Source organism: Hylobates moloch, unplaced genomic scaffold (genome assembly GCF_009828535.3).
Source record: "Hylobates moloch isolate HMO894 unplaced genomic scaffold, HMol_V3 SCAFFOLD_8, whole genome shotgun sequence".
Lineage (NCBI taxonomy): Eukaryota > Metazoa > Chordata > Mammalia > Primates > Hylobatidae > Hylobates > Hylobates moloch.
The window spans coordinates 14,242,109-14,257,090 of NW_026652283.1; the positions used below are offsets into that span (position 1 = coordinate 14,242,109).

The following is a 14,982-nucleotide window of genomic DNA, read 5'->3' on the forward strand; positions in this document are numbered from 1 at the left end:
CTGTGACCCATCACCACACTATAAACTCATCAACAAATGTTCCTCACCTGGCACATTGCCCAGGGCTTGCTCTTGGACTGCTGGCACTGCCCTGCCCCACCAAGCAGGGGACAACCTTGACCCAGCTGCTCTGTGCTTCTGATGGCCAAGAAAATTGTTCCCCACATTCTCAATTCGTTTTTCACACCCACTATTGATTCGACACCCCCTTGGGACACTGACAGAGCAAAGTTGGAGGGTATGGGTACAAGAGCAGACTGCACATAGGGCCACAAACCATTAACAATGCAATACTTCTAGATTTGGTGCAGGAGGCTAGGATGTCTGTGATCATCAGCTAATAGGTTTTAAAAGAAAGTACAGTAAGGGAAAAGAGATCAAGCATCTATGATAGCAACCTAGAACTTTCTAGTCATATTAAGGATACAGACAATTGCTTCAATTACTAATAGAAGTCTATTAATTTCAAATCCTAGCTTATGAAATGCTGTGGTCGAAAAATGTCAACTCTCTTTAAAAATATTCTACAGATGAATGAGTCTGGCTTAGTCAGGTCTTAATGTGCATTAATGTTAATCCCAATTTATGTTATACAGGTAACAATCTAAGATCAATTTTTGTTTTTAAGGATTACGAACCTTTGTGCATGTGTGTTTAATTTGGGTATGGGGAGGGGAGAAGAAGCAATTAGAGAGTTTTGTTTATCCTATTGGCAGAAAAGGGCCAACAGGCACAGGTCAAAACCACAGGCAACAGGAGGTTAGAGTAGCCTATTATTAAATTTATTTATTTATTTATTTTTTTGAGACAAAGTCTTGCTCTGTTGCCCAGGCTGGAGTGCAGTGGCGCCATCTCGGCGCACTGTGAGATCGGCCTCCCGGGTTTGCGCCATTCTCCTGCCTCAGCTTCCGGAGTAGCTGGGACTACAGGCGCCCGCCACCACGCCCGGCTAATTTTTTGTATTTTTAGTAGAGACAGGGTTTCACCGTGTTAGCCAGGATGGTCTCAATCTCCTGACCTCATGATCCGCTCGCCTCGGCCTCCCAAAGTGGTGGGATTACAGGCATGAGCCACCGTGCCCAGCCATTAAATTTAATTTTTTAAAATACATACTCTTCTCATCTTCACTCTTCACCTTCACCTTCACAGCACTGAATGTGCAGAAAGACTCCAGGGAGGAACAGAAGATCCCCAACCCCTCTATTCTAAGGATTTCATATGTAAAGCCTGAGACGGTGAGGATGAAGAATAAAAAATTGTTTACGAAGGGGAAGAAGGCATCTGTTGCTACCTTAACCTGCAGATACTACCATCCCCAGCCCCTTTTTGCTTCCTTAGAAAGAGCCCCTGGGAATCAATTTGAGTATAGAACAAGCCCTTCCTCTAGAGGGGCACTCAAACCCCAACATGGAATTGGAAGCTCTGGGGTTAACTGAGGAAGAAGGGGAGAATCGATAGCACCTCAGCCTAGCAGGGGAGGGGGTCTGCCTTTCATTACTCTGTAATCAGCCAGCTGGACAGACGGCAGCCTGTGTTTCAATTGCTCCCATGTGAACAATGACTTTTTCCTTTTATGTGTTTTGCTCCCCACTATTTCATAGAGAGCCTCCCTCGCCTCCACTGGAGACACTAGGTTTCTTGATCTTTTCTTCAAAGAGAAGGGAGGGGAGAGGAGGTTGTAGGTGGGGCAAAACCCATCTCATCTCTTCATCTAAGTCAGAGCATTTGCTCTCCTAAAAGGAACCTAGAAGGGAAGTTCTCCAAGTTCTCGCTCAGATAGGAGCAGACTTCTCTCCCCCAGCACAGGGGCAAGACAGTAGCAGAATACACTGGTCTTGATGAGTGATGCCATCAGTACTGAGTAGCAGAGAGGAAGATTTCAGGAGGCAGGGAGGTAGGGCACATCTGGCGCTGGTCTCACCCTGATGCAGAAGCCTAGCCCTGCACTGTTCTCCTCTTCAGATGAGTATGACAATCACCACAGTCCTGTTCACTGTAGCCGAATGTGCGGAAAGACCAGGCATGCATGAGGCAAGGGGTCTTCCCTCGGTCTTGGTGTGCAGGGGGCACACTACTTGAGCCCTAGATAGTTTTAAATTCCTTTTGGTTATGTGGCTGCATTCTTTAGGCCCATTGGCTAGGACTAAATGACTGAGGATGAAACCAAATATGCTATATTGCAAGGATTCTTTCAATTTGTTTTAAAAAGGCCTTTCAATAACACAGAACTATGTTCGGTTCTAGAATTACTTTTTTTGTTGTTTCTATTTCTCTGGTGAAATTTTCTACCCTTTCATTCATTATGAACACACTTTTAGTTTATTAAGCATAGTTATAATATCTGATTTAAAGTACTTGGCTACATCCAAAACCTGGATTTTCTCTTGAAAATTTGTCATATTTTCTTGTATCTCTGTATATTGACTAATTTTGGACTATTTCTTGAATATTGTGAGTATTATGTTATAAAGACTGTAATATTTATGTTTCATGATTAAACTAATATTTTTGTCTTAGCAAGAAATTCACTTGGTTGGATGAAAACTACACATGCTTTCTCATGGGTGGCAGCTTGAACTTCTTTTAGCTTTGGCTGGGCTACCTGAAGCCTGACCTCCCCATGCATGGCTCAGGAATCAGCCTGAGGTTTGGACAGACTTTAGGACCCCATCCTTTTCAGGATTACCTACTCACTTTCCATTAGCAGTGGTTGCCAAGATTCTCTTATCTTTTGCCTCAGGCCAGAAAGACTGAGATTTTTTCAGAGTTTCAGCTATCTCACACTGAGTGAAGCCTCTGCCTTCTGGCTATAAGCTGATGTAGAAGATGGATGGATGGATGGATGGATGGATGGATGGATGGATCGATGGACAGACAGACACAGACAGACAGACAGATAAACAAAAATAACTCATTCTGTGCCAATTCTGCCAAGTGTCAACTGCCCTCCAAAATCTCTCTGCTTTGTTCATGATTCAGTCTTTAGTCAGTTGTTTATTTGGTAATTTTTCCAGAGTTTATGGTTATTATTTGCTGGAGACACAGTCAGAGAGGAACTTGCGTGGCCATAACTGAAGCATAACTTGCAGAAGCATAGTTCAAGAGAAAGAAAAGGGTAATGGAGAAGGGAAGGAGCTAGTATTTGTTAATGTATAGCAACACATTAAATACCTTTTCTGTTCTTTTTCTGTTTTCTTGTGTTTTATCCTTCTTGCCCAAACAATGAAATGCTCTTATGAACTTTATGCTAGCCTCACAATTCCACCTGGACCACTGGCAATATAGCATGGCTCATATTTTGTGTTTGATCCCAGAAGTACATTGCTCAATGTTAGAAACCTGCCCATGTGTCTGGAATAACTGCCTTGATACATTCTCCTAGAATTTTCCTAGGACGCCACAGCCTCACTCCCTCGTATTTTTTCAAAACATGTAATTTCACCAGCATAGCTGAAACCAAGAACTTCCCTAGAACTTAAGTGTCAAAATGACTTTCTTTCATTATTGACTCCTTCACGAGATGTTTATTTTATTACATGACATAGTCCAATAAAGAGACATTTTAAAAGTTCATTCTCAGTGCCTATCTCATATTACAGAAATATGCCTAGCATCACCCACATCAAAAGCACTTAGCATGTGCCAGGTACTGATCCTAGAGCTGGAGATGCAGCTGGAAATAACGTGCAGTTCCTGACCTTAGAGGACTTATGGTCTAGTATGATAAGAATATCAGGAACACAATTTAGTCTATTCAGTGTTAAGACAGAATTAAATTTGTTTATGCCAGACATTCTTTATAAGTACTAGGGCCTGTAAAAACTGGATTTCTGAAAAATAAAATAACAAGAAAAAGTCAGTACATTTTTCAGTCTATAAAACTTCTTGGAGAGTAGTGATGTGTATTGTGTGCTTCATTTGGTTGCTGAAAATATGTGAGAAACAAAAATCAATAAGTTAAACTGTTGGTGGAAATGTAAATTAGTTCAGCCATTATGGAAAACAGTATGGAGGTTCCTCAGAAACCTAAAAATGGAACTACCATATGATCCAGCAGTCCCACTATTGGATATCTATCCAAGGGAAGGGAAATCAGTATGTTGACGATTTCTCTGCACTCCCATCTCTACTGCAGTACTCTTCACAGGAGGCAAGATACAGAATCAACTTAAGTGTCCAGCAGAGGTGAATGGATAAAGAAAAGATGGTGTGTGTGTGTGTGTGTGTGTGTGTGTGTGTGTGTGTGTGTGTGTAATATCATCCAGCCTTAAAATACAAAAGTAATTCTGTCATTTGCAACCACATGGATGAACCTGAAGGACATTATACCAAGTGAAATAACCCAAGCACTAGAAGATAAATACCACGTTTTTACTCACAATGCTAAAAAAAAAAAAACAACTTGCAAGTTGCTCTAGCAGAAGTCGTTACTAGAGCCAAGGAAGGGAGAGAGAGGGGGTCAGTCAAAGGCTGGTTAAGGGATACAAAAGTATACCCAGCCAGGAGGAATAAGTTCTAATGCTCTATAGTACTATAGGGGGACTATATTAACACTTATCATGTATTTTCAAATAGCTACAAGAGTGGATTTTGAATGTTCCCAACACAAAGAAACGATAAATGTTTGATGTGGTTGATATGCTAATAACCCTGATTTGCTCATTACATGATATATATATGTATCAAAATATCACAGGTACCCCATAAAGATGTAAAATTGTTATGTGTCAATTAAAAATAAGAATAAAATCAAAATCAATAAATTGAGTAATTTGTTAGAGGCAAATGCCCATATATTATTAACTCAATCAGCCATTCCTTCATTGATGTAACAGAAACTTACCAGTCATGTGTTATGTGTTATATGACAGACTCGGTGTTAAGAAAGTAAGTTAAGAGATGAAGACAAATGAACATGTGGAACAATCATGAGACTGATTTTTTGTACTGGTGACCATGGGTGAGTGACTTAATCTTTCTGAGCTTCAGTTTCCTCAGCTACAAAGTGAGATTAAAAATAACGATACCTATCTCACGAGGTTATTTTCAGTATTAAATGAGATGTTTTTATATATGGAGTGCCTGGCATAGTGCTTGGATCCCTGTAGATTCTTAAGTTTCAGCAATTTTTCTATCCTGCTATTATAGAAAAGAAATTTGAGGCTCAGTGCAGTGAATAACTTACTCACCCGGGACACTACGTACCTAGAAGATAGATTAAACACAAGCACGTGGTACAAAGTACATGAGTCTTGTTTGAGACCAGACTATTCTGCCTATGGAGTCTGAGACAGAATCAGGGAGGAATATTTAAACCAATTCCATGGATGACTTTTCAGGTATTGTCCATAAACACATATTTGGAGACTTGGAGCAAAGTTTTTAAAAAGTCCATCAACTGCTGGTCCCATAGACACCTGCAGATCCTCCATCTGGTCTCTTCTTCACTAGTATAGCTTCCTTCATCTTTAAGAGATTATGCTGGTTAATCTTTAATGACAAGGATCAACACCAGTTTCTTAGTCCTGACCTTTTCATAATTTTCAGAACTAGCAGATGAAAGGAAATAGAGGAAATAACTGCTTTGATATATTTTCCCAGCATCACTTCCTCTAAAGTAAAAAGAGTACTTCTTCAAACCATGTAACTTTGCCAGCACAGTTGAAACCAAGAACTTCCCTAGAACTTGAGTGTCAAAATGACTCATTCATTATTTACTCCTCCACAAGATGTTTGTTTATTACATGACACTGTCCACAAATTGGAAGGAGCTTTTCAGTGGAAAAAAATCCTCAAAGTAAAACCCTGAGAAGATTATTAATCCTAAGAAGGATAATCTTTCTGATTTTCCTTGTGTAACTAAAATACCTATGTAACTCTATTTTAAGAAATACGGCTTATCATAAACATAACTAATGTTTATGGTACACAATATGTAAAAATTATCTTAGCATAACTTTATTGCCAATTATCTGAATATAACCTCCATCTGTTTTTATTCTCTTTCATTCAACAGAATGCTACAGCTTTCCATGTAACTGTCCAAGACGATAATAACATCGTTGTCTCATTAGAAGCTTCAGATATCATCAGTCCAGCATCTGTGTATGTTGTGAAGATAACTGGTGAATCCAAAAATTATTTCTTCGAATTTGAGGAATTCAACAGCACTTTGCCTCCTCCTGTTATTTTCAAGGCCAGTTATCATGGCCTTTATTATATAATCACTCTGGTAGTGGTAAATGGAAATGTGGTGACCAAGCCATCCAGATCAATCACTGTGTTAACAAGTAAGCATCATGTGTAATATTGTCCCGTTTCTTCTTATTGTTCCCCTATTTCTTCCCATGGGGCTCGAATTGACAGACTCCACCCAGAATGACGAAATCACTTGCCTTAATGCCAAGTGACATAGATTCAAAGTTATGAGCTGTATTAAAAACATAGCTTTTTGCTGAAGTTTGATGTTTACTCTTTACCTTGTGATAACAAAAATATTTTTAAACCAAAAAAAGTAAACCTCAATGAAGTAGTATATTTTGAGACTGAGTAACAATTTCAAATTCATGATTGGACCATGTAATTTTCTGCTATATTACTTAATAATGTCATCCTAACTTGTTTTTTTCCAGAGCATGTATTCTCATATTAAGCAATTCAGTTTGAGGACAATGAACTTATACTCCTATTTAACCTGCTCAAATTCAGGTCTTTGGCTGAGAGAGAGAAAAAGATATATTTATTTATCAATTGTTATTCCCCACCTCATCTTCAAAATAGCTTTGCCTTCTACTTCTTAAGAAAAAATGCCAAGAAAAAAAATTACTGGCATTTTAACCTTCATTAGTCCATGTCATAAAGAGTTAAGGCTGACACTGGGAAATTTTTAGGAACAGTTTTAACTCCATGTGATATTTTTTTTACTTTACCCACTGACTTTAATATCTAATCTCAAATTAAGATGTGACTCTACTGTCTATGTTGACCTGTGGAAGAAAAACTGATATTTGTAAGACAGTAGAGTTTATCACTAGCACAATATAATGGCTCAGCAAAGTCCCCTTTGCTTATGTTCTTTAGTGTAAGTTTTGCAACAGCTGCAATTTGTTAAATGCCATGTATGTGTGATTGTTCTAGTGATAAATAAGGGAAAAGACAATGATATTGTCTGCTGGGATAAAAGGAGGCAGAAACTACAAGAAGCAAAAACTCAGAACCAAGCTAGAGGACATATTTTTAACACATCTGTCAAAAATTAATTAAAGTCTCCATTGGCAGAATCCCAGGATCAGTAGTGAGTCCTAAAAATTAGGAATGGCATAGACCCAAGACCTTCAAAGTTTATAGACATAATGAACAAATCTACTAGTTGAATTAAAGAGGAAACACGTATTGATTTCCAAAGAGTAAAATTAATTCATGATGGCCTATTAAATATTGTCTTGTACCTCATTTTTAAAGGCTGAATTACATTATCCCAAATTTAAGGAACAATAATAGGTTGGGAATATAAGAAGTGGAGATTAGTGCACAAATATTTCTGTGACATTAGGCATAAGCTGGCATTTGGTGACATTTGGGTTTCAGCTTCCACCTTCATAAACGAGGCAATTAAAGTACATGATGACTAAGATAACTTTTGAGCTCTGAAACTAACATTATCTGTCAGTTAATGATGTGTTTTTGCCATCTTTATTTTTCTAACTGAAAGCTTTTTAAACAAGTTTGGAAAACATTTGTAGTATCTGCTCACAGAGTTGACATATTTCTCCTGAGAATAAAAGAGTACCTTTGTAGCAGTCATTTATTGTGTGTTAGATGCTTGTCTTGATGAAATAAGCAATGACAAAGCAATTGGCCCCAGGGCAGTCCTTTGATATTTCACTATAGTTATTCTGAGTCTGTCATTCTTAGAGAAAGCTGAAAAACATGGCAAAGAATAAATTTGGCACAGCAGAGTCATTTGGCCAGTTCAAAAGAATTTCACAACCCTTAGGCTGTGACATCTCATTAATATTTAATTGATTGAGAACCTTCAGTATATTGCATGCCCTTCAGAGGGAAGGGGTAGTTTCTCAGCAGGTAAAAGGATACCTGGAATCAGTTGCTTGGAAATTGAGGAAATGTCACATACAAACAGCTGTGTCATGTGTCAGTGAAGTTCTACAGATAGTGGCTGTACACATTAAAGAATACACATGGAGATACTCTACAAATATAATATTCTGTACGGACCTATTCTAAATAAAAATAATTCATGAATTTTTATTTTAGTTATCAGGTACATTCTCTGTGCCACGTCCTAGGTACCAAAGAAATAAAGATAGATAAAAATACCCATAATCAAAGATGTTATACTATAGTGGAAGAGACAAATAAAAACCATTACAAATAATATGATAACTGCTATTGTAACCAGAAAGGGGTCACAATCCAGACCCCCAAGAGAGGGTTCTTGGATCTCACGCAAGAAAGAATTCAGGGCGAGTGCACACTGCAAAGCAAAAGCAAGTTCATTAAGAAAGTAAAGGAATGAAAGAATGGCTACTCCATAGGCAGAGCAGCCCAAGGACTGCTGGTTGCCCATTTTTATGGTTATTTCTTGATTACATGCTAAACAAGGGGGTGGATTATTCATGAGTTTTCCAAAAAGGGTGGACAATTCCCGGAACTGAGGGTTTGTGTCCCTTTTAGACCGTATAGAGTAACTTTCTGACATTGCCATGGCATTTGTAAACTGTCATGGCACTGGTGGGTGTCTCTTAGCATGCTAATGTATTATAATTAGCATATAATAAGCCAGTGAGGACAACCAGAGGTCAGTCTCATCGCCATCTTGGTTTTGGTGGTGTTTGGCCAGCTTCTTTACTGCAACCTGTTTTATCACGAAGGTCCACCCCAGTAGGTCTCAGCCTTATTCTACCCAGTCCCTATTCAAGATAGGGTTGCCCTGGTTCAAATGCCTCTGACACTGTGAAAGAATTATGTGAAAGAGACTGCCTTGCCTTCCTAGGGAGCACTGGGAAGGCAGCACAGAAGAAACAATCATTGAAAAAATAAAGGAAAATTTGCCGCAAGAATAAAGAAAGTGTTACAGAGTCAAATGGAATCGTATATGCAAATAATGGAGGCATACGTAGCGTGGCACACTTGATGACTGCAAAAAGTTAAGATGGCAAGTGTTAGTTGTTCCAGAAAATAACAAGAAAGGTGGCTAGCAATGTTGAAGAACTTTAAGTAGCTTGCAAAGGAATTTAGACTTTAACCTGTAAGTGATGAGGGAGAAATTACATAATAGGATTTGAATGGGGAAAGCTCTCTCTTGTAGCAGGGCGGCAAGCCAAGAGATCCTGAATCCTGCATTGGAATAGAAAAATTATCAAGCAAGTATTTGGGGTAGTAGTTCAATCATATGTATAGCCTTGGGCAGATGATTACTTTCTCTAAATCTTAGTTTTCAAATCTACAGTTCATTCTAGGGGTTAGCAAACTTTTTCTGTGAAGTCTTAGATAATAAGTATGTTACGCTTTGAGGGCCATACAGTCTATATTGCAACTACACAACTCTGCTGTTGCAAACAACAGCAGCCACACACGATACATAAACAAATGATCATGACTCTGTTATAATTAAACTTTATTTATAGACACCAAAATTTGATTTTTTGTATAATTTTCATGTGCCATGCAATACTATTCTTTTGTTTAGGTCCAACATCTAAAAATGTAAAAGCTTTTCTTAGCTCAAAAGTCAAACAAAAACAGGTGGCAGGGCAGATTTGGCTTTGTGAACTGTAGTTTGCTCACTTGATCTGTCGTATCATTATAATATGTAATATAGGGATAATTAGAGTGCCTACTTGGTGGGGTCATTATAAAATAATATAAAGTAAGCTCCTTAACAAAGCATGCAGTAGAGGATCAATCAATATAAGAAGTATCAATGGCATTAAATAGAAAGTTACTCAAGGTGTCAGAAGTGAAGGAGATTGAGACAGATTGGGCAGGGAAATATCAGTGAGAAGGAGGTGACTGGTTTAGGGCAAAGATCCTGACTAAAGTGAGAATATCAAGTATCCTATAGACATTGAAATTTTGAGCAGAAATGAATAAGAAAATTAAGGTGAGAATGGAGGCAGGGAGAATAATTTAGAAAGTTGTTGAAATGTTCGAGGAAAGAAATGATGAGAACTTGAACTAAGGTACAGGATGTGATGGTCACCACCTCACTTGGACCGTGGGCAGCTGCTGCTGCCAGACCTACGTCACTGGCCTGCTTCAATGTAGCTGAGATGCCAGGTCAGGTCTCAAATCATCATCTAAACACCAAACAGCAGCTCTGGCCTCAGTCCAGTCTCTTTTCCCTGTGCCTGCCATCAGAAGTGAGGGTCTAATCCCAGATCCTCTCCCTCAAGAGAACTGTGCCAGAAGAGACACATTCTTCAGTTGGTCACATCAGAGGTTACTGAACATGAACACAATTGCTTCTTTAGTTTTTATTCTTTAGTCCAGCTAAACAGAGCAATCTCAGAAAGAAGCAACTCAGCAGTTAGCATTTAATAAGTAATACAGAGCTACTTTTGTTTTCTTTAAACAGTATGTACTCCACATTTGCTTGTATTTCTTTGTCTCTTCTCCAAGATAGTCACATCCAAAACTTTCAAAACTTTCCTATTCATGATCTCTCTTGAATGATTCAAAGATAATTAAGGGGCACAAAATATTGTTCAATTTGAACATGAGTTTTCATTATATGAGACACCTAATGAGGGAAAAAATAATCATACTAAATGTCATTTTTTAATTAAAGAAAAAACTGGGAACTTATGCTACTAGGATTTCTTGTCAAAATAATGCAGTCCATTCTTCTTGTCATCCACTTTTTGCTCCTACCACAAAGCAAAAAGAAAAGCAGAAGCACATTTCCAGACCCAAAACCACAATAGTTCTCTAAGAACCAGAAACAAGATAAAAACTCAAAATGGAGAAATGGGCTGAAGTAATGGGCCCTCTGTGCTCTGGGTCTGGAAAAGACGCTATTGAGCCTGGGCCCCAGTATAGCCAGAAGGACAGAAATGCTCCACACTAGACAGGGCACAGAGCCAGGGTCTCTGCTTACAGTAAAGATTCTTCCTGTTTGACAAACAAACAAACAAACAAAAACATACATAAAGACCTGAGGATGCAGGAGACACATATTCATCTTACTACCAAGGTCCAAGGCTAGTTACTCTCTGACTCAGTGAATGAATCTATAGTGATAACCACTATATCATCCACAATATTAAGAATGGCAAAATAATGTCGTATGTCTTGTAGACTGGGTGCTTTGGTGGGCTGAGAGGATGCAATGGCTTAATTGTTTTAAAAGCAAGGCATAATAAGAGAGAAATGGGGAGATGAAAAAGCATCAAATGAGCCCAGAGCCTGTGTCTCAAAACTCATGAAGAACTTATGCTAAAAAAGATAGATATCAAAACAACTATAACGGTTCAGATTATATTTTAAACAGCAATTTAACAAAAATTTAATTATGTTTGTAATGTTCAAGGAAATAAATGTAAGAACTACCTCTGGTTTTTGAAACCAGGGAAGTAGTGAAAAAAAAAAATTGGTAGAAACAGTATAGTGCTGTGCCTACAGTTCCACCTAATCAGGAGGCTGACGCAGGAGGATCCCTTGATTCCAGGAGTTCAAATCAAGGCTGGACAACATGATGAGACCCTATCTCAAAAAAAATTTGCAGAAATAAAATAAAAACATATAGAAGAAACATGAATAAATTAAAATTTTTATAAATGAAAACATAATTACTTAAATTAATTTAAAATTTAATTCATTGAAGTAGGTAAAATTAATTTGATTGATTAAAGTTTACTAATTGAAAAGCTTCAGTAGATAGGACAAATTCTATACTGATAATAGTTATAAAGAGCTAGTAAACTGGAAGATAATACCATGCAATTTGCCCTGTAATATAGCACAGTGAGGCAATTCACAGGCATGGAAGTGGGAGAGGCTCCAGCTAAGAAGGCTTAAGAATTCATGAAAAAGAAGGAGGGAATGGTGGGCAAAATATTTGGAGAGATGAGTATGAGAATTTCCAAGACTTGAAGAATGACATGAATTCACATACTGACAGAGCATTCCAACTAAGTACCTAATAGAGTAACTCAAAACTAAAACCACTCCTAAACATATAATTCTATATTATTGTTATTATATATCATCAGATTACTAAGGCTAAATGAAAATAGATAAATAAGCTTGAAAGGTACAAGAGAAAAAAAGCAAAGTATCTACAAAGGAATGACTATTCTACTGACAGAAGTCTTCCCTTCTGCAATAACTGGTGAAAGAAAACAAAAAAACATCTTCAAAGTACTGAGGAAAATATCTGTCTACCTAGAATTTTATACCCAGATACATCAAGAATAAACCACATTAAGAATAAAGATAAAATAAAGAAATCTCCTAATACACAAAGCCTAGAGAACTTAACACCCATAGCTCTGAGTTAAATAACTGTTAATAGATAGATTTCAGCAAGAAAAAAGGTGAATCTAGGAGGAAAGTCCAGGACACAATTTAAAAAAAATGACAATGGGAATATGGTATATGACAAAGATTGTGTTACAAATTAGCAGGAGAAGATGGAAAAAGAACCCCAAAACAGGCAAAAGAATTTAACAATTCTGAGAAAAGGAAAGCTGATTGACCAAAAAAATAAGAAAAAATCATTAATCTCCATGAGCAGGAAATTAAAACAAAGAGACAAAATTTCACACACCTCAGAGTGGCAAAAATTAAAAAGACTGATATCAGCGAATGTTGGAAAATAATATGGAGAAAGAAGAAGTATCATACACTGCTAATAGATATGTAAATTGCCCTAATCTAATTAGAAAACTTTCTGAGACTATCTGACACAGATGATGTGTAGACCCTACTATCCAGGATTTGCAACCTAAGGAGACATGCCGCAAACATTTATTGCAGCATTATTTGTAAGAGTGAATGATTAAAAGCAATTACTCTACTAAAAGAATAACAGGTACATCGTGTAGGTTATATAGTTGCAAAATGGACACTAAAATAAAATTTTTAGACGTTCTTGTATCAAGAGTGATAAATCTTAAAACAATGTTAGGCAATAAAAACAAGCTGCAGGATAGTTACGATAATTTACATAATAATTTAAAACATGAAACAATGTTGGATGCTTACAAATATATAAGTTTAAACAACATGCATGAGAAGATAAATACCAGATTCAGAGTAATAATTTACTTCTGGTCATGGTGGGAAAAGAATGGGGTTTGGGTAAGTTACATAGGGGAATTTCAACTATATTTTCTAATACTTTATTTATTTGAAAAATTAAAACATCTGTGGACAAGAAAGTAATGAATAAAGATATTAAATGATTCGCCTTGTCCAACAACTCCATTTCTCTGTCCAGTCCAGGCTGGTCCTAAGAAAAGAAAGGGAAGTATAATGGAGTGACTGACAGGGCAAGGACTATCGGCTTAGATTAGGATTTAACCTTGTCATCACTGAAATGCCTGTTAGTAACTATAGCTCTGGTTCATACCACACCACTTAATTTCTAAAAAGAAAGACAATGAGAGAAGTCACTGGAGAGATAGTAAAATATTTTTAGACTATACATTTGAGTTCTTCTAAAAACAGTAGTTCTTGAATTGAATACTCTTCAGTAATGCTTAGACATCAACAGGATTTACAGCTGACCTGGGTCATTTACACTGAAGTTGAGGGAAACATAAAACAAACATATAAGCAGGCGTTTTAAGACATTCTCTTAGTTTAAAGTTTATGTAGCTTGTTGCAGAAAAAAGAAAATTGGAAAACAAAATATCTGTTCTCTAATCCTCCTGTCTTGAATTTCAAAGTTTGACCATGGCTTTGATGTGCAGACTTCGTGCCTCAGGGCATGAAAGATTGAGTGCCCTTCTAACTTCTCTTTTCAGTAGAAGAAACCCTGATGAGGATGTGAAACAGGACTGCAGCAGTGGAGGAGTTACTGCTCCATGGCTGCTGCTTCTGTCTTTCATTTTAGTTCTCTTAGGGCCAGAGTCAATAGCTGAATCTGGTAGACTCCATGGGTTAGTAAATTAGGTTGGGTTGAAAGAAAGAACTTGAAGCAGTTCAAAACTTCTTTGATAGTTTCGAACTCAAAACAGACTCTCTGAGGGTTGGTTGATTGGCTGGTTTGTTGGTTGACATGGTACATAAGTGAGTTAGTGAGTTCATTCAGATATGTTACCTTCATGTAGGAAGACTAGGGATGAGACAAAGATAAAATTCAAACTTTTTAACCAGACTATAGCACATAGTCTACAGTGACCTGATCATAAAATATATTGGAGTCTGAAGGTCTTCCTAACTTTTTTGTAGATGTTGTTGTTCAGAAAATTCCAGGAAAAATCAAAGCATGAACATGTAGCTTCAATTATTTCTGGGTTGCTTAAACTCAAAAGCAAAGATAGATTAAGACCCTGAGCAACAAAATAAAATACATTCAGCTACAGATTGAGACATACTAGATCCTCAGTAGTTATTTATTGAATGAACTAAGTCAAATTTGGAGTTCTCATGTTATTGAAATTGAAATTTTTTAAATGTAAAGTTTAAACTAAGGACATTTCTTTAGGTCAGCCTATAGATGATGTCCAAGTATTCTCTCAATTCTAAAACTGTGAATCAAAAATATTTTTTTTTCTGTCAAGCTAAAATCGTCAAAAGGGTCAGAATCTCATTTAAAGAGAGTTTTTTCAAGCACAAAGTGTGAGGCTAGACCACCTGGAAACACCAACTCTAAAAGAATTCAGTCAGTGCTCTGAAGTAGTGAAATTAGGATCTCATTTCTATAGGCGGAGACAGAGAAGATTTTATCAGGATTACAAAAAAATTATTCATACGAGGATGACACCTGGTTACAGAAATTTCATTGGTTATAAG

The 14,982-nt window shown here is 37.3% G+C and overlaps 1 protein-coding gene across 1 annotated transcript in view; it reads left to right on the plus strand.

The window, feature by feature from the left end:
• Nucleotides 1-14,982, plus strand: part of PTPRO (protein tyrosine phosphatase receptor type O) — a 256,869-nt gene that overhangs the window by 142,835 nt on the left and 99,052 nt on the right. The window contains exon 2 of the mRNA XM_032159717.2: nucleotides 6,017-6,290. Within this exon, the coding sequence (XP_032015608.1) occupies nucleotides 6,017-6,290 (274 nt within the window). The remainder of the gene's footprint in view (nucleotides 1-6,016; nucleotides 6,291-14,982) is intronic.